At 48.9% G+C, this 19,688-nt stretch overlaps 2 protein-coding genes, 1 long non-coding RNA gene and 1 pseudogene across 4 annotated transcripts in view; 3 read left to right on the top strand and 1 right to left on the bottom strand.

Annotated features, from left to right (window-relative positions):
* Positions 1 to 7,835, top strand: part of LOC121845644 — a 39,713-nt pseudogene extending 31,878 nt beyond the window's left edge.
* A 349-nt stretch (positions 7,836 to 8,184) lies between these two features.
* Positions 8,185 to 10,438, top strand: LOC121845643 (extensin-like). 2 transcript variants are annotated; one of them, XM_042317278.1, is made up of 2 exons: positions 8,185 to 8,568; positions 8,847 to 10,438. In XM_042317278.1, exon 2 carries the CDS (start codon positions 8,879 to 8,881, stop codon positions 10,100 to 10,102), a length of 1,224 nt encoding a protein of 407 aa, XP_042173212.1. In that variant the 5' UTR covers positions 8,185 to 8,568; positions 8,847 to 8,878; the 3' UTR covers positions 10,103 to 10,438. The 2 variants fall into 2 exon arrangements, with proteins under 2 accessions (XP_042173212.1, XP_042173211.1); XM_042317277.1 differs by having other exon boundaries at positions 8,185 to 8,778.
* Positions 10,358 to 11,025, bottom strand: LOC121845645. Its single transcript, XR_006082674.1, has 3 exons — positions 10,786 to 11,025; positions 10,492 to 10,726; positions 10,358 to 10,432 (listed from the first exon to the last, which is right to left on the bottom strand). It is a non-coding gene; the product is annotated as an uncharacterized LOC121845645 (long non-coding RNA).
* Positions 11,026 to 13,997: 2,972 nt separating this feature from the next.
* Positions 13,998 to 19,688, top strand: part of LOC112241643 (telomeric repeat-binding factor 2) — a 29,795-nt gene continuing 24,104 nt past the window's right edge. Inside the window, exon 1 of the mRNA XM_042317269.1 lies at positions 13,998 to 14,511. Coding sequence (XP_042173203.1) covers positions 14,490 to 14,511 — 22 coding nt within the window. The 5' untranslated portion in view covers positions 13,998 to 14,489. The remainder of the gene's footprint in view (positions 14,512 to 19,688) is intronic.

The raw sequence follows: 19,688 nt of genomic DNA, 5'->3' as shown, positions 1-19,688 counted from the left end.
GCCCAAGTGGCTGATGGACCTCTTAAGCTAACAGTCCGATATGCTCTAGATAGCTAGCGGGCCGGGGCTAGCAGATGGGCATTCAGGGGAAGTCGTGACGGAGGAGCCTGTTGAAAACCCCCTTGGGCGGCTTATGTCGGTAGACCAGTCATGAAGGATCATCGGGGCTCCGTGTTAATAAAAGGGTCTTGGCAAAATGGGTATTGTATCCCAAGTGGCTGATGGACCTCTAGCACAGGCTAGCTCCAGGCTAATGGTGCTTTCTTCAGGACAGAGACGTTAGCCAGGGGTAGGGGTAGCAGCTAGCTAGCTGTGATGAACCAGATGAGAAGGTTCAGAGCGGTAGGAATCAATATATGTGGGGAAAAAGAGTCCAGTATGCTCTGGGTTGAATCGCTGTGCAGACTGGCAGGAGTTGTCCGGGCTAAAGGTTAACTTATGACCGCTAGCAGTGGCTAGCTGACTACTAGCTAGTTAGCTGGCTAGCTTCTGTTGGGGGTTCCGGTTCTAAATTAAGAAAATAGCAGATCTATACCACATTGGGTGAGGCGCGTTGCAGGAGAGTATGTGGAAGTTGAGGTTTAAAAAACATTATAAAAATAAATGCGAAGAAAAAATATATATACACTGGACGCGACAAGACGAAGACAAAGATGACTGCTACGCCATCTTGGATATGATTATGAAATAATGAGGATGATGATGATGAGGATGATGATTATAATAATGAAGAAGATTGATGATAATGATGTTTATAATAATAATAATGATGATGATGATGATGATGCATTTGATTTTAAATGCTTTTAAATGTTAATAGAACCTTTATGATCAGAGGACAAAATAATGACACCCCTCTCCTCCTCTGTCAAAATAATGACACCCCTCTCAAAATAATGACTCCTCTGTCAAAATAATGACACCCCCTCTCCTCCTCTGTCAAAATAATGACACCCCTCTCCTCCTCTGTCAAAATAATGACACCCCTCTCCTCCTCTGTCAAAATAATGACACCCCTCTCCTCCTCTGTCAAAATAATGACACCCCTCTCCTCCTCTGTCAAAATAATGACACCCCTCTCCTCCTCTGTCAAAATAATGATACCGCTCTCCTCCTCTGTCAAAATAATGACACCCCTCTCCTCCTCTGTCAAAATAATGACACCGCTCTCCTCCTCTGTCAAAATAATGACACCCCTCTCCTCCTCTGTCAAAATAATGACACCCCTCTCCTCCTCTGTCAAAATAATGACACCGCTCTCCTCCTCTGTCAAAATAATGACACCTCTCTCCTCTCCTCTCCCACAAATCCATCTCCCAGAATGCACCGACTTCTCTCCGCCAGTGGCGGTGATGCTGATGATCTTCCTCTGTCTGGAGGCCTTCCTCTTCCTCACCTTCACCGTGGTGATGTTCGGAACGCAGATACAATCCATCTGCAACGACGAGACGGTGAGGCACCAAGCTCTGTGGTCGTCACCACTTAAAGGAGCACTTGTCAAGGTTAACAGCAGTGGTGGAAAAAGTTACTGACACCGTGCCCAGCCTGCAGTGGTGGAAAACGCTCTGTGGTCGTCACCACTTAAAGGAACACTTGTCAAGGTTAACAGCAGTGGTGGAAAAAGTTCTCAATTGTCATACTTGAGTAAAAGTAAAGATACTTTAATAGAAAATGAATCAAGTGAAAGTGAAAGTCACCCAGTAAAATACTACTTGAGTGAAAGTCACCCAGTAAAATACTACTTGAGTGAAAGTCACCCAGTAAAATACTACTTGAGTGAAAGTCACCCAGTAAAATACTACTTGAGTGAAAGTCACCCAGGTAAAATACTACTTGAGTGAAAGTCACCCAGTAAAATACTACTTGAGTGAAAGTCACCCAGTAAAATACTACTTGAGTGAAAGTCACCCAGTAAAATACTACTTGAGTGAAAGTCACCCAGGTAAAATACTACTTGAGTGAAAGTCACCCAGTAAAATACTACTTGAGTAAAAGTCTTTGGTTTTAAATGTACCTACGTATCAAAAGTAAATGGACAAGTACAGTTGAAGTCGGAAGTTTACATACACTTAGGTTGGACTCATTGAAACTCGTTTTTCAACCACTCAACACATTTCTTGTTTACAAACTATAGTTTTGGCAAGTCGGTTAGGACATCTACTTTGTGCATGACACAAGTAATTTTTCCAACAATTGTTTACAAACAGATTATTTCACTTATAATTCACTGTATAACAATTCCAGTGGGTCAGAAGTTTACATACACTAAGCTGACTGCCTTTAAACAGTTTGGAATATTCAAGAAAATGATGTCATTGCTTTAGAAGCTTCTGATAGGCTTATTGACATCATTTGAGTCAATTGGAGGTGTACCTGTGGATGTATTTCAAGGCCTAGCTTCAAACTCAATGCCTCTTTGCTTGACATCATGGGAAAATCAAAAGAAATCAGCCAAGACCTCTGGTTCATCCTTGGGAGCATTTTCCAAATGCCTGAAGATACCACGTTCATCTGTACAAACAATAGTACGCAAGTATAAACACCATGGGACCACGCAGCCGTCATACCGCTCAGGAAGGAGACGCATTCTGTCTCCTAGAGATGAACGTACTTTGGTGCAAAAAGTGCAAATCAATCCCAGAACAACAGCAAAGGACCTTGTGAAGATGCTGGAGGAAACGGGTACAAAAGTATCTATATCCACAGTAAAACGAGTCCTATATCGACATAACCTGAAAGGCTCAGCAAGGAAGAAGTCACTGCTCCAAAACCGCCGTAAAAAAGCCAGACTACGGTTTGCAATTGCACATGGGGACAAAGATTGTACTTCTTGCAGAAATGTCCTCTGGTCTGATGAAACAAAAATAGAACTGTTTGGCCATAATGACCATCATGTTTGGAGGAAAAAGGGGGAGGCTTGTGAGCCGAAGAACACCATCCCAACCGTGAAGCACGAGGGTGGCAGCATCATGTTGTGGGGGTGACGGCATCATGCTGCGGGGGTGCTTTGCTGCAGGAGGGACTGGTGCACTTCACAAAATAGATGGCATCATGAGGAAAGAAAATTATGTGGATATATTGAAGCAACATCTCAAGACGTCAGTCAGGAAGTTGAAGCTTGGTCGTTAATGGGTCTTGCAATGACCCCAATCATACTTCCAAAGTTGTGGAAAAATAGCTTAAGGACAACAAAGTCTAGGTATTGGAGTGGCCATCACAAAGCCCTGACCTCAATCCTGTCTAAAATGTGTGGGCAGAACTGAAAAAGCATGTGCGAGCAAGGAGGCCTACAAACCTGACTCAGTTACCCAGCTCTGTCAGGAGGAATGGGCCAAAATTCACCCAACTTATTGTGTGAAGCTTGTGGAAGGCTACCTGAAACGTTTGACCCAAGTTAAACCATTTAAAGGCAATGCTACCTAATACTAATTGAGTGTATGTAAACTTCTGACCCATTGGGAATGTGATGAAAGAAATAAAAGCTGAAATAAATCATTCTCTCTACTATTATTGTGACATTTCACATTCTTAAAATAAAGTGGTGATTCTAACTGACCTAAGACAGGGAATTTTTACTCAGATCAAATGTCAGGAATTGTGAAGAACTGAGAGGTTAAGGGAGGTTAAAACTCTTACAGCTCCCCCCTACTTTGTGCAATTTCCGCCTGAAGACATACCCAAATCTAACAGCCTGTAGCTCAGGCACGGAACCAAGGATATGCATATTCTTGGTACCATTTGAAAGAAAACACTCTGAAGTTTGTGTTCATGTGAATTGAATGTAACACAATAGATCTGGTTTAGATAAAACAATGAAATAAACCATATGTTTTTTTAATTTTTGTATCTTTAAAATTAACAAGATAAAACAAACATTCAGATAGGATGATGCGGACAATTTCAGTGAAAAATATAAGAGGGCAACAGTACTTGTGCAAAGTTTCAGAATGCTAACTTCCAAAATGAGATTTATCATGAGGTCACCCAGGTGTCCCACACAAGTAGCCCAAATGTACCCAAGTGGCCAAATTGGTGAAGGTATACATTTTGAAACAAATAACTATATACAAAATACCAAAATGTTACTCTTATACACCCCCAAGAAAATGAGAAAAGAAAATGGGGGAAAGAAAATGGAAAAAATATTCATTGATAAAAAAATATTATAAAATAATAGTAATAGAATAAATATATATTACATTTACAAAATAACATGGGTACCTATTTACACACTTTCAATATTTAGACCCTCAGTCCTCTATCAAATCAAATAAATTTATATAGCCCCAACCTAAAACCCCAAACAGCAAGCAATGCAGGTGTAGAAGCACGGTGGCTAGGAAAAACTCCCTAGAAAGGCCAAAACCTAGGAAGAAACCTAGAGAGGAACCAGGCTATGTGGGGTGGCCAGTCCTCTTCTGGCTGTGCCGGGTGCAGATTATAACAGAACATGGCCAAGATGTTCAAATGTTCATAAATGACCAGCATGGTCCAATACTAATAAGGCAGAGCAGTTGAAACTGGAGCAGCAGCACGGCCAGGTGGACTGGGGACAGCAAGGAGTCATCATGCCAGGTAGTCCTGGGGCATGGTCCTAGGGCTCAGGTCCTCCGAGAGAGAGAAAGAAAGAGAGAATTAGAGAGAGCATACTTAAATTCACACAGGACACCGGATAAGACAGGAGAAGTACTCCAGATATAACAAACTGACCCTAGCCCCCCGACACGAACTACTGCAGTATAAATACTGGAGGCTGAGACAGGAGGGGTCAGGAGACACTGTGGCCCCATCCGATGACACCCCCGGACAGGGCCAAACAGGAAGGATATAACCCCACCCACTTTGCCAAAGCACAGCCCCCACACCACTAGAGGGATATCTTCAACCACCAACTTACCATCCTGAGACAAGGCCGAGTATAGCCCACAAAGATCTCCACCACGGGCACAACCCAAGGGGGGGCGCCAACCCAGACAGGAAGATCACATCAGTGACTCAACCCACTCAAGTGACGCACCCCTCCTAGGGACGTTATGGAAGAGCCCTAGTAAGCCAGTGACTCAGCCCCTGTAATAGGAGATGACTCAGCCCCTGAGTCATCTCCTAGTCTGACTGGACTACAGATCATTCTGGTCCCTGAGTCATCTCCTAGTCTGACTGGACTACAGATCATTCTGGTCCAACTCCTTCAGTTTTCCCCTGATATCCATGAACAAATAGAACAAAATGTCTGTCCTGAATCGACCTAGTTGAGGCAGCAGTAGCACGGTTTCATTAAAACAGTGTGTTGACCAAAGTGTCTGTTGTCTGTGTCTGTCTGTCGGTCTGTGTCTGTTTCATCTCCCAGGAGATCGAGCGTCTGAAGAATGAGAAGCCGACGTGGGAGCGGCGTGTGCGCTGGGAGGGGATGAAGGCCGTGTTCGGAGGCCCGCCCTCCATCCTCTGGTTCAACCCATTCACCGGCCTGCGTCTGCGGCGCCTACTGATGACACGTACTACACGCCATAGTGGTGTGGAGTTCTCTGTCTGAGGGCTGAGCAGCCAAACACAGCTCTTCCCTGTCTGATAGCCTCGGACCTCTCTGCACAATCTGATTGCCCCAGACCTCTCTGGACAGTCTGATAGCCTCGGACCTCTCTGGACAGTCTGATAGCCCCGGACCTCTCTGGACCGTCTGATAGCCTCGGACCTCTCTGGACAGTCTGATAACCCCCGGACCTCTCTGGACAGTCTGATAACCCCGGACCTCTCTGGACCGTCTGATAACCCCGGACCTCTCTGGACCGTCTGATAACCCCGGACCTCTGGACCGTCTGATAACCCCGGACCTCTCTGGACCGTCTGATAACCCCGGACCTCTCTGGACCGTCTGATAACCCCCGGACCTCTCTGGACTGTCTGATAACCCCGGACCTCTCTGGACCGTCTGATAACCCCGGACCTCTCTGGACCGTCTGATAACCCCGGACCTCTCTGGACCGTCTGATAACCCCGGACCTCTCTGGACCGTCTGATAACCCCGGACCTCTCTGGACCGTCTGATAACCCCGGACCTCTCTGGACCGTCTGATAACCCCGGACCTCTCTGGACCGTCTGATAACCCCCGGACCTCTCTGGACCGTCTGATAACCCCGGACCTCTCTGGACTGTCTAACCCCGGACCTCTCTGGACCGTCTGATAACCCCGGACCTCTCTGGACCGTCCTGATAACCCCGGACCTCTCTGGACCGTCTGATAACCCCGGACCTCTCTGGACCGTCTGATAACCCCCGGACCTCTCTGGACCGTCTGATAACCCCCGGACCTCTCTGGACCGTCTGATACACCCGGACCTCTCTGGACCGTCTGATACCTCTCTGGACTGTCTGGACCGTTGAATACATCATGGGGGTTCTGGTGGTACCCCTGGACTGATAGGATGGGGGTGTGATCTGTGACCTACGTAATGTAGAACAGCTGTTTCCCCCCCATGCACACTACAGGGGCTCCCCTGAAGTCCCTGACTCTCTGCCCTTAGAAAAAGTGCTTCCAGCATGGCTGTCTCCACCCCACTGACAGGGAGACCTGTATCTGGGTCTGTCCTCCACACAGAGAGACTAGGGCTTTATCTGGGTCTGTCCTCCACACAGAGAGACTAGGGCTTTATCTGGGTCTGTCCTCCACACAGAAAGACTAGGGCTTTATCTGGGTCTGTCCTCCACACAGAGAGACTAGGGCTTTATCTGGGTCAGAGTGTCCACACAGAGAGACTAGGGCTTTATCTGGGTCAGGGTGTCCACACAGAGAGACTAGGGCTTTATCTGGGTCAGTCTGTCCACACAGAGAGCCTTGGGCTTTATCTGGGTCAGTCTGTCCACACAGAGACTAGGGCTGAATGTGGGTCTGTATCTGGGTCAGTCTGTCCACACAGAGAGACTTGGGCTGAATATGTTTCTGGGTCTGTATCTGGGTCAGTCCTCTACACAGAGAGACTAGGGCTTTATCTGGGTCTGTATCTGGGTCAGTCCTCCACACAGAGAGACTAGGGCTGAATATAGGTCTGTATCTGGGTCAGTCTGTCCACACAGAGAGACTAGGGCTGAATATGTTTCTGGGTCTGTATCTGGGTCAGTCCTCTACACAGAGAGACTAGGGCTGAATATGGGTCTGGGTCTGTCCTCCACACAGAGAGACTAGGGCTGAATATGTGTCTGTTTCTGGGTCAGTCCTCCACACAGAGAGACTGGGGCTTTATCTGGGTCTGTTTCTGGGTCAGTCCTCCACACAGAGAGACTGGGGCTGAATCTCAAGCTGACCCTTGGCCGCTAATCCCTTTGTGTTTGATAGTGATCACTCAACTGCCACTGTTCTGGGACAGGGAGAGACCAGCCTGCCCTCCTCTGCTGTGAGCCCCATTCAGCCAGCCAGTCAGCCAGCCAGCCAGCCAGTCAGTCAATCAGCCAGTCAGCCAGCCAGCCAGTCAGTCAATCAGCCAGTCAATCAGCCAGTCAATCAGCCAGCCAGTCGGTCAGCCAGCCAGTCAGTCAGCCAGCCAGCCAGCCAGTCAGCCAGCCAGCCAGCCAGCCAGTATGCTTTTTTAAGGAGCTCCTCGTGTCTTTTTGATGAAGAACCTGCAGTATGGAACTGTCGAGGTGTCAGTCACAATCATTGTTCTGCTCTGAAGACACTGACACGTTAAACAGGATTTGTCTAGGACACCCAATGGACAGACGGGACAGGAGTGAAATGACGTTCTGAGTTAACTACACTCCAGGACTTGAACACTTCAGACAATGAGGACAAACAGGTGACAGGGATGAAGACTGTGTTGAGCTCGTGTGGTTCTGTGACGCTTCTCAAGAAGCCTGATCCTCCCTGCCTCTGGTCACAACCCAAGTGTCCTGACATTAAACATCCTGGACATGGAATCAAATCAAATCAAATCAAACTCTCCCTACTGAACACAGACGTCAGTGCTTCCTCTGCCCTGAGCCTTTACGTACCCAACACCTGACCTTTGCCCCTGATGCAGCAGACTGAACAACGGGTTGAACTGTGACCCGGACTATGTTGAGTAGACTCCAACACCTGACCTCTGACCCTGATGCAGCAGACTGAACAACGGGTTGACCTGTGACCCGGACCATGTTCAGTAGACTCCAACACCTGACCTCTGCCCTTGATGCAGCAGACTGAACAACGGGTTGACCTGTGACCCGGACCATGTTCAGTAGACTCCAACACCTGACCTCTGCCCTTGATGCAGCAGACTGAACAACGGGTTGACCTGTGACCTGGACCATGTTCAGGACCATGTTCAGTAGACTCCAATGGGACGAACACATTTAAACGGGGAGGTTCTACCAGAATTGAGCAAATCGAAACGCTGAAAAATGTATTTTTGTTGATTCTTTGTATTTTGTCTCATTGGTTGTTTTTCCTCCTTGTTTAGGAGCTGCTACAGTGTTTCCCAGACCCCAAGTCCTCCCATTTACCAATGTTTCCCAAGTCCTCCCCTTTACCAGTGTTTCCCAGACCCCAAGTCCTCCCATTTACCAATGTTTCCCAAGTCCTCCCCTTTACCAGTGTTTCCCAGACCCCAAGTCCTCCCATTTACCAATGTTTCCCAAGTCCTCCCCTTTACCAGTGTTTCCCAGACCCCAAGTCCTCCCCTTTACCAATGTTTCCCAAGTCCTCCCCTTTACCAGTGTTTCCCAGACCCCAAGTCCTCCCATTTACCAATGTTTCACAAGTCCTCCCCTTTACCAGTGTTTCCCAAGTCCTCCCCTTTACCAGTGTTTCCCAGACCCCAAGTCCTCCCATTTACCAATGTTTCCCAGACCCCAAGTCCTCCCATTTACCAATGTTTCCCAGACCCCAAGTCCTCCCATTTACCAATGTTTCCCAAGTCCTCCCCTTTACCAGTGTTTCCCAGACCCCAAGTCCTCCCATTTACCAATGTTTCCCAAGTCCTCTCCTTTACCAGTGTTTCCCAGACCCCAAGTCCCCCTTTACCAGTGTTTCCCAGACTCCAAGTCCTCCCCTTTACCAGTGTTTCCCAGACCCCAAGTCCTCCCCTTTACCAGTGTTTCCCAGACCCCAAGTCCTCCCCTTTACCAGTGTTTCCCAGACCCCAAGTCCCCCTTTACCAGTGTTTCCCAGACGCCAAGTCCCCCCTTTACCAGTGTTTCCCAGACCCCTGTCCTGTCCCCCCATTATCAATGTTTCCCATGTCCTGTCCCCCTTTACCAATGTTTCCCAGACCCCTGTCCCCCCTTTACCAGTGTTTCCCAGATCCCAAGTCCTGCCCTTTACCAGTGTTTCCCAGACCCCTGTCCTATCCCCCCTTTACCAGTGTTTCCCAGACCCCAAGTCCCCCTTTACCAGTGTTTCCCATGTCCTGTCCCCCCTTTTACCAGTGTTTCCCATGTCCTGTCCCCACCTTTACAGATGTTTCCCATGTCCTGGCCCCCCTTTACCAGTGTTTCCCATGTCCTGTCCCCCTTTACCAGTGTTTCCCATGTCCTGTCTCCCCTTTACCAGTGTTTCCCATGTCCTGTCCTCCCCTTTACCAGTGTTTCCCATGTCCTGTCCCCCCTTTACCAGTGTTTCCCATGTTCTGTCCCCCCTTTACCAGTGTTTCCCATGTCCTGTCCCCCCTTTACCAGTGTTTCCCATGTCCTGTCCCCCCTTTACCAGTGTTTCCCATGTCCTGTCCCCCCTTTACCAGTGTTTCCCATGTCCTGTCCCCCCTTTACCAGTGTTTCCCAGACCCCAAGTCCCCCCTTTACCAATGTTTCCCATGTCCTGTCCCCCCTTTACCAATGTTTCCCATGTCCTGTCCCCCCTTTACCAGTGTTTCCCAGACCCCTGTCCTGTCCCCCCTTTACAGATGTTTCCCATGTTCTGTCCCCCCTTTACCAGTGTTTCCCAGACCCCTGTCCTGTACCCCCTTTACCAATGTTTCCCAGACCCCTGACCTGTCCCCCCTTTACCAATGTTTCCCAGACCCCTGTCCTGTCCCCCCTTTATCAATGTTTCCCATGTCCTGTCCCCCCTTTACCAATGCTTCCCAGACCCCTGACCTGTCCCCCCTTTACCAATGCTTCCCAGACCCCTGACCTGTCCCCCCTTTATCAATGCTTCCCATACTTGGAGCTTTCAGCCAACTGGCACCCTAATCCCTATATAGTGCACTACTTTTGACCAGAGCCATAGGAAGTGCATTATTTAGGGAATAGGCAGCCAGTTGGAACACACAGCCTTTAATACAAACTTCATTGGTGAAGCAATGGGTCTGTGAACCAACAGGAAGCTTGTAGTGTCAGTCTTTATAACAACTGATGAAGGCTTTTTCAGTCCACCATTTTGTTCCCCCTCAGCCCTCCTGACCTCCCTCATGATGAAGGCTAATTCAGTCCACCATTTTGTTCCCCCTCAGCCCTCCTGACCTCCCTCATGATGAAGGCTTTTCCAGTCCACCATTTTGTTCCCCCTCAACCCTCCTGACCTCCCTCATGATGAAGGCTAATTCAGTCCACCATTTTGTTCCCCCTCAGCCCTCCTGACCTCCCTCATGATGAAGGCTAATTCAGTCCACCATTTTGTTCCCCCTCAGCCCTCCTGACCTCCCTCATGATGAAGGCTTTTTAGTCCACCATTTTGTTCCCCCTCAGCCCTCCTGACCTCCCTCATGATGAAGGCTTTTCCAGTCCACCATTTTGTTCCCCCTCAGCCCTCCTGACCTCCCTCATGATGAAGGCTTTTCCAGTCCACCATTTTGTTCCCCCTCAGCCCTCCTGACCTCCCTCATGATGAAGGCTAATTCAGTCCACCATTTTGTTCCCCCTCAGCCCTCCTGACCTCATCTCTCTGCTGATTTTAGTTGTCTTCACAACAGAGCCATTGTGACACAGGGAATTGATGATCATCAACCACCCGTTTGTTTTATGAGATATGCGTTACCCTAATCAATACAATCATCAATCATGCAAATATCCTCCATTGATTAATGCTGTATGTTTTAAACGGTATCCATTTGGTTGATGATTGTAGATAGAATTTGTTTTAAAATAAAGAGCTTCAGTCTGTGAACAACATGTCCCATATGTAAAAGCCTGATGTGGAAAAACGATCTCGTTATTTTACTCCCTGTGTCAGGCTGTGGGGTAACTGGTCCTGCTGACTTGTGGTGTGTGTTTCTGTCAGGCTGTGGGGTAACTGGTCCTGCTGACTTGTGGTGTGTGTTTCTGTCAGGCTGTGGGTAACTGGTCCAGCTGACTCCATTTGTGGTGCGTGTTTCTGTCAGGCTGTGGGGTAACTGGTCCTGCTGACTTGTGGTGTGTGTTTCTGTCAGGCTGTGGGGTAACTGGTCCTGCTGACTTGTGGTGTGTGTTTCTGTCAGGCTGTGGGGTAACTGGTCCTGCTGACTTGTGGTGTGTGTTTCTGTCAGGCTGTGGGGTAACTGGTCCTGCTGACTTGTGGTGTGTGTTTCTGTCAGGCTGTGGGGTAACTGGTCCTGCTGACTTGTGGTGTGTGTTTCTGTCAGGCTGTGGGGTAACTGGTCCTGCTGACTTGTGGTGTGTGTTTCTGTCAGGCTGTGGGGTAACTGGTCCTGCTGACTTGTGGTGTGTGTTTCTGTCAGGCTGTGGGGTAACTGGTCCTGCTGACTTGTGGTGTGTGTTTCTGTCAGGCTGTGGGGTAACTGGTCCTGCTGACTTGTGGTGTGTGTTTCTGTCAGGCTGTGGGGTAACTGGTCCTGCTGACTTGTGGTGTGTGTTTCTGTCAGGCTGTGGGTAACTGGTCCTGCTGACTTGTGGTGTGTGTTTCTGTCAGGCTGTGGGGTAACTGGTCCTGCTGACTTGTGGTGTGTGTTTCTGTCAGGCTGTGGGGTAACTGGTCCTGCTGACTTATGGTGTGTGTTTCTGTCAGGCTGTGGGGTCACTGGTCCTGCTGACTTGTGGTGTGTGTTTCTGTCAGGCTGTGGGTAACTGGTCCTGCTGACTTGTGGTGTGTGTTTCTGTCAGGCTGTGGGGTAACTGGTCCTGCTGACTTGTGGTGTGTGTTTCTGTCAGGCTGTGGGGTAACTGGTCCTGCTGACTTGTGGTGTGTGTTTCTGTCAGGCTGTGGGGTAACTGGTCCTGCTGACTTGTGGTGTGTGTTTCTGTCAGGCTGTGGGTAACTGGTCCCGCTGACTTGTGGTGTGTGTTTCTGTCAGGCTGTGGGTAACTGGTCCTGCTGACTTGTGGTGTGTGTTTCTGTCAGGCTGTGGGGTAACTGGTCCTGCTGACTTGTGGTGTGTGTTTCTGTCAGGCTGTGGGTAACTGGTCCTGCTGACTTGTGGTGTGTGTTTCTGTCAGGCTGTGGGGTAACTGGTCCTGCTGACTTATGGTGTGTGTTTCTGTCAGGCTGTGGGGTAACTGGTCCTGCTGACTTGTGGTGTGTGTTTCTGTCAGGCTGTGGGTAACTGGTCCTGCTGACTTGTGGTGTGTGTTTCTGTCAGGCTGTGGGGTAACTGGTCCTGCTGACTTGTGGTGTGTGTTTCTGTCAGGCTGTGGGGTAACTGGTCCTGCTGACTTGTGGTGTGTGTTTCTGTCAGGCTGTGGGTAACTGGTCCTGCTGACTTGTGGTGTGTGTTTCTGTCAGGCTGTGGGTAACTGGTCCTGCTGACTTGTGGTGCGTGTTTCTGTCAGGCTGTGGGTAACTGGTGCATGGAACAGGTGCAGAGAGGAGTGTACAAGGTCATTTATTCCACGAACAGCACCAGTATAAAACAAATTCTAACGGTGCTTGAAATTACCGGTCACTCGTAAATACCAGCCAACCAGGGCGCCAACCAGTAAACCCGGCAAACAATAAGCCAACCAGAACCCGGCAAACAATACCAGCCAACCAGTACGAACCCGGCAAACAATACCAGCCAACCAGTACGAACCCGGCAAACAATACCAGCCAACCAGTACGAACCCGGCAAACAATACCAGCCAACCAGTACGAACCCGGCAAACAATACCAGCCAACCAGTACGAACCCGGCAAACAATACCAGCCAACCAGTACGAACCCGGCAAACAATACCAGCCAACCAGTACGAACCCGGCAAACAATACCAGCCAACCAGTACGAACCCGGCAAACAATACCAACCAACAGTACGAACACCGGGGCCTCACTGCGGTGGCGGTCTGCGCTCGCTTTCTGATGCCTCCGAGCGCCTAAACCAGTTGTCCACCGCAGGAACCTCGATCTGGCTCTGATGCCACGGCGCCAGAACCGGCTGGTACCCCAGTATGCACCGGAAGGGGGAGAGGTTAGTAGAGGAGTGGCGGAGCGAGTTCTGGGCAATCTCTGCCCAGGGTATGAGCGCCGCCCACTCCCCCGGCCGGTCCTGGCAATAAGACCGCAGAAACCTACCCACATCCTGGTTCACTCTCTCCACCTGCCCATCACTCTCGGGGTGAAAACCTGAGGTAAGACTAACCGAGATCCCCAGACGTTCCATGAACGCTCTCCAGACCCTTGACGTGAACTGGGGACCCCGATCAGACACTATATCCTCAGGCACCTCATAGTGCCGGAAGACGTGAATAAACAGGGCCTCCGCAGTCAGTAGGGCCGTAGGGAGACCGGGTAAAGGGAGGAGACGACAGGTCTTGGAAAAACAATCCACAACGACCAGGATGGTGGTGTTACCCTGTGAAGGAGGAAGATCGGTTAGGGAATCCACCGACATGTGTGACCACGGCCATTGTGGAACGGGTAAGGGTTGTAACTTCCCTTGGCAAGTGTCTAGGGGCCTTGCACTGGGCACACACCGAGCAGGAGGAGACATAAACCCTCACATCCTTAGCTACAGTGGACCACCAGTACTTCCCACTAAGACAGCGCACTGTCTGACCGATGCCCGGATGACCAGAGGAGGGTGATGTGTGGGCCCAATAGATCAAACGGTCGCAGACAGCAGACGGAACGTACAGACACCCAGCAGGACACTGGACGGGAGCGGGCTCTGCACGTAACGCCTGCTCAATGTCCGTGTCCAGCTCCCACACTACCGGCGCCACCAGGCAGGAGGCGGGGAGTATGAGGGTGGGATCCGTGGACCGCTTCTCTGTGTCATACAGCCGGGACAGTGCATCTGCCTTCACATTCTGGGAACCTGGTCTGTAGGACAGGGTGAAAACAAAACGGGTAAAGAACATGGCCCACCTTGCCTGGCGAGGGTTCAGTCTCCTCGCTGCCCAGATGTACTCCAGATTGCAGTGGTCAGTCCAAATGAGAAAAGGGTGTCTAGCCCCCTCAAACCAATGTATCCACGCCTTCAAGGCCTTGACGACAGCCAACAGGTCCTGGTCCCCCACGTCATAGTTCTGCTCCGCCGGGCTGAGCTTCTTTGAGAAGAAGGGACAGGGGCGGAGCTTTGGTGGCGTACCCGAGTGCTGAGAGAGCACGGTTCCTATCCCAGCCTCGGACTCGTCCACCTCCACTGTGAACGCCAAAGAGGAATCCGGATGAGCCAGCACCGGAGTCGAGGTAAACAGAGCCTTCAGGTGACCAAAAGCCCTGTCCGCCTCAGCCGACCACTGCAAACGCACCGGTCCCCCCTTCAGCGGTGAGGTAATGGGAGCCGCTACCTCCCCAAAGCCCTGGATAAACCTCCGGTAGTAGGTGGCTACCTCCCCAAAACCCCAGATTAACCTCCGGTAGTAGGTGGCTACCTCCCCAAAGCCCCAGATAAACCTCCGGTAGTAGGTGGCTACCTCCCCAAAACCCCAGATTAACCTCCGGTAGTAGGTGGCTACCTGACCAAAACCCCTGATAAACCTCCGGTAGTAGGTGGCTACCTGATCAAAACCCCTGGATAAACCACCGGTAGTAGGTGGCTACCTCCCCAAAGCCCCAGATAAACCTCTGGTAGTAGGTGGCTACCTGACCAAAACCCCAGATAAACCTCCGGTAGTAGGTGGCTACCTGACCAAAGCCCCAGATAAACCTCCGGTAGTTGGTGGCTACCTGACCAAAGCCCTGGATTAACCTCCGGTAGTAGGTGGCTACCTGACCAAAGCCCCAGATAAACCTCTGGTAGTAGGTGGCTACCTGACCAAAGCCCCGGATTAACCTCCGGTAGTAGGTGGAAAACCCCAGAAACCTCTGCACTTCCTTTACAGTGGTTGGAGTCGGTCAATTACTCACGGCTGAAATGCGGTCACTCTCCATCTCCACCCCTGAAGTGGAAATGCGGTACCCTAGGAAGGATACTGACTGAAATAAACAGGCATTTCTCAGCCTTGACCTACAGGTCATGCTCCAACAGTCTACCAAGCACCTTGCGCACCAGGGACACATGCTCGGCGCGTGTAGCGGAGTATATCAGAATGTTGTCGATTTACACCACTACACCCTATCCGTGCAGGTCCCTGAAAAATCTTGTCTACAAAGGCTTGGAAGACTGATGGAGCATTCATCAACCTGTATGGCATGACGAGGTACTCATAGTGCCCAGAGGTGGTACTAAATGCCGTCTTCCACTCGTCCCCTCCCGGATACGCACCGGGTTGTAAGCGCTCCTGAGATCCAATTTTGTGAAGAAGCACGCCCCGTGCATTGACTCAATCGCACTGGCGATGAGAGGTAGCGGGTAACTGTACCTCACAGTGATTTGGTTGATGCCTTGATAGTCAATACACGGGTGCAGACCTCCATCCTTTTTTTTCACAAAAAATAAACTTGAGGAGCCAGGTGAAGTGGAAGGCCGAATGTGCCCCTGCCCCAGAGATTTGGAGACATGTGTTTCCATAGCTGCCGTCTCCTCTTGCGAAAGGGGATACACGTGACTCCTGGGAAGTGCTGCATCTAACAGGAGATTTATCGCACAGTTCCCCCGTCGATGTGGTGGTAATTGAGTCGTAGCCTTTTTACAGAAGGAGAGAGCCAAATCGGCATATTCAGAGGGGATGCGCATGGTGGAGATCTGGTCTGGACTTCCCACCATAGTAGCACTGACGGAAACCCCTACACACCTCTCCGAGCACTTTTGTGACCACCCTGTGAAATAGTAGTGCCAATAATAGTGCCACGAAATAGTGGGGTCATGACAGGCCAACCAGGGTAGGCCCAGCACCTCGGGAAACGCAGGAGAATCAATAAGGAAGAGACTGATTCTCTCCTTGTGACCCTCCTGCGTAACCATGCCCAGTGGAGCGGTGGCCTCCCTAATCAGCCCTGACCCTAATGGTCGACTATCTAGGGCGTGCACAGGGAAAGGCATATCCACAGGAACAATGGGGATCCCTAAACTATGGGTAAATGATCTGTCAATAAAATTCCTAGCTGCGCCTGAATCTATGGCATCTAAAACTGACCCTCGGAGCCTAACTTCTGTTGACTCATCAGTAGGAAAGATTTGTTTCTCTATTGGTCCATTCAACAACAGAACGATACGAACCTTGTTTCAGCAGGATGTTGTATCTATACCTTATGTCATGCCTTATTGGAATGGATTTATTGATAATATCTGTTGGAAAAAAGTTTGGATGTTGCCACACACGTACCTACTTGTTAACAAAATTAAGGAAGTTTCCTTTAAAATTATTCATAAATATTATCCTGCCAACCACTATATGAAGGAGTTTAAGGAAAACATCAACTCAAATTGCTCCTTTTGTAATGACCACCCAGAAACAGTGTTGCATCTTTTTTGGCATTGTATGCATGTAAGAAAACTGTGGCAAGACATCAGTAGGTTTATAATTGAGCATATTTATGCAGATGTTACACTATTGTGGAGAGATGTACTGCTTGGATTCTGGTGTTACAGGGACCTTGTTTTTATTTTTTTTAAATTTTATTTCACCTTTATTTAACCAGGTAGGCCAGTTGAGAACAAGTTCTCATTTGCAACTGCGACCTGGCCAAGATAAAGCATAGCAGTGTGAGCAGACAACACAGAGTTACACATGGAATAAACAATTAACAAGTCAATAACACAGTAGAAAACAAAGGGGGGAGTCTATATACAATGTGTGCAAAAGGCATGAGGAGGTAGGCGAATAATTACAATTTTGCAGATTAACACTGGAGTGATAAATGATCAGATGGTCATGTACAGGTAGAGATATTGGTGTGCAAAAGAGCAAGTAAATAAATAAAAACAGTATGGGGATGAGGTAGGTGAAAATGGGTGGGCTATTTACCAATAGACTATGTACAGCAGCAGCGATCGGTTAGCTGCTCAGATAGCTGATGTTTGAAGTTGGTGAGGGAGGTAAAAGTCTCCAACTTCAGCGATTTTTGCAATTCGTTCCAGTCACAGGCAGCAGAGTACTGGAACGAAAGGCGGCCAAATGAGGTGTTGGCTTTAGGGATGATCAGTGAGATACACCTGCTGGAGCGCGTGCTACGGATGGGTGTTGCCATCGTGACCAGTGAACTGAGATAAGGCGGAGCTTTACCTAGCATGGACTTGTAGATGACCTGGAGCCAGTGGGTCTGGCGACGAATATGTAATGAGGGCCAGCCGACTAGAGCATACAGGTCGCAGTGGTGGGTGGTATAAGGTGCTTTAGTGACAAAACGGATGGCACTGTGATAGACTGCATCCAGTTTGCTGAGTAGAGTGTTGGAAGCCATTTTGTAGATGACATCGCCGAAGTCGAGGATCGGAAGGATAGTCAGTTTTACTAGGGTAAGCTTGGCGGCGTGAGTGAAGGAGGCTTTGTTACGGAATAGAAAGCCGACTCTTGATTTGATTTTCGATTGGAGATGTTTGATATGAGTCTGGAAGGAGAGTTTGCAGTCTAGCCAGACACCTAGGTACTTATAGATGTCCACATATTCAAGGTCGGAACCATCCAGGGTGGTGATGCTAGTCGGGCATGCGGGTGCAGGCAGCGATCGGTTGAAAAGCATGCATTTGGTTTTACTAGCGTTTAAGAGCAGTTGGAGGCCACGGAAGGAGTGTTGTATGGCATTGAAGCTTGTTTGGAGGTTGGATAGCACAGTGTCCAATGACGGGCCGAAAGTATATAGAATGGTGTCGTCTGCGTAGAGGTGGATCAGGGAATCGCCCGCAGCAAGAGCAACGTCATTGATATATACAGAGAAAAGAGTCGGCCCGAGAATTGAACCCTGTGGCACCCCCATAGAGACTGCCAGAGGACCGGACAGCATGCCCTCCGATTTGACACACTGAACTCTGTCTGCAAAGTAATTGGTGAACCAGGCAAGGCAGTCGTCCGAAAAACCGAGGCTACTGAGTCTGCCGATAAGAATATGGTGATTGACAGAGTCGAAAGCCTTGGCAAGGTCAATGAAGACGGCTGCACAGTACTGTCTTTTATCGATGGCGGTTATGATATCGTTTAGTACCTTGAGTGTTGCTGAGGTGCACCCGTGACCGGCTCGGAAACCAGATTGCACAGCGGAGAAGGTACGGTGGGATTCGAGATGGTCAGTGACCTGTTTGTTGACTGTAAAGTGATAAGAATTCCTTATAACTGAGTAAAAGACCCTCTGCATTTACCAGTTGGCTCACCAATAGGATATTATTTCGGAACCAATATTCTAAAAACAAAGAAGTATTTTTATACAATATATCCCGATTATTCCATATACAATATCTGTGTGGAGAAAAAGTGTGTTTATAAATTAAGGACCATGATAAGAAAACAACACTATTCTAAATGAATGGTAATCGGGTTGCCGCGATGACGTCATCGACGTGGTGCGTAATGTGGGCGTAATGTGAACGTAAGGTGGGCGTAATGTGAACGTAAGGTGGGCGTAAGGTGGACGTAAGGTGAGCGAAATGCGGACAGACGGAAGTTTGACTGAACACCAACCAGCGCGGCAGATGAAATATCCATCAGTTTATTTACATCGTAGATGTGGCGGCAACACGACAACATGGAGTCGAGTGCGGACCGCGGACTAGATGTGGAATGTGTTGTTAATCGGTGGATAGTGGATTATTATATATCTGTGGCGTTTGAGGCGTTCAGGAATGAACAGGACAGTGATTTCTGTGAGATCAGAGACATCCTTCAATGTTAGTAACGTTTTCTCACAGATGCGGTTAGCTAACTAGCTAACTAACGTTAGCATCTACGCGAACCCAATACAGGTTTCTAATACCGTCTCTGCCTAAAATAGCAGTTTGTTTAGCTAGCTATGCTTATAAACTTGTAGTTTTATACCACGTGATACCCAGCTAGTTAGATATGTTAGCTAACTGTGGTAACGTTGACTGTGAGCTGGACCAGTTGGTTGGACTAGATCCCCCGGTGAACAGGGTAGTTTTTGGTCCTAACTTTAGCACCACACAGCTGATTTAAATAACCTTAAATCAACTCATTATTTATTATCTGAATCAGCTGTGTAGTGCAAGGACATAAACTAAACCTGCGGGGGTGCGTTCATTTCGTTTCAACGTTTGCTACAGTGCTGAGCGTTTTGTACTGAACGACACGTTTTCCCCAAAACGCTATTGAACAGACTAGTTTGGTCCGTTCGGTGTGTCGGGTTTGGTTTGAAGCAGTGACTTGTCGTTGTTAAAGACAAGCGGTGCGTTTTTGAAGCTATAACCCCTCGTTCAGTACAGCACAGTTTTAGTTAATTTAATGTTCTGTTGCGTTTGTGTACTAAAGGCTTTCCAGAACCGAGTTTGGGAAATGCTGAGTTAACTACACTCATTTATTTGATATTCATTTTAC

This window comes from Oncorhynchus tshawytscha, unplaced genomic scaffold (assembly GCF_018296145.1).
Source record: "Oncorhynchus tshawytscha isolate Ot180627B unplaced genomic scaffold, Otsh_v2.0 Un_contig_2312_pilon_pilon, whole genome shotgun sequence".
Lineage (NCBI taxonomy): Eukaryota > Metazoa > Chordata > Actinopteri > Salmoniformes > Salmonidae > Oncorhynchus > Oncorhynchus tshawytscha.
Note: the sequence above shows the minus strand (reverse complement) of the source record. Positions and strands in the feature narration are given on the sequence as shown.

What these genes read in the sequence shown, in the direction of transcription:
- LOC121845643 (XM_042317277.1), top strand. Translation starts at nt 8,540, where the DNA reads ATGTTTCCCAAGTCCTCCCCTTTACCAGTGTTTCCCAGACCCCAAGTC. An exon ending in AAGTCCTCCCCTTTACCAGT is followed by an intron (nt 8,779 to 8,846) that starts GTTTCCCAGACC and finishes CCATTTACCAAT; the next exon opens with GTTTCCCAGACCCCAAGTCC.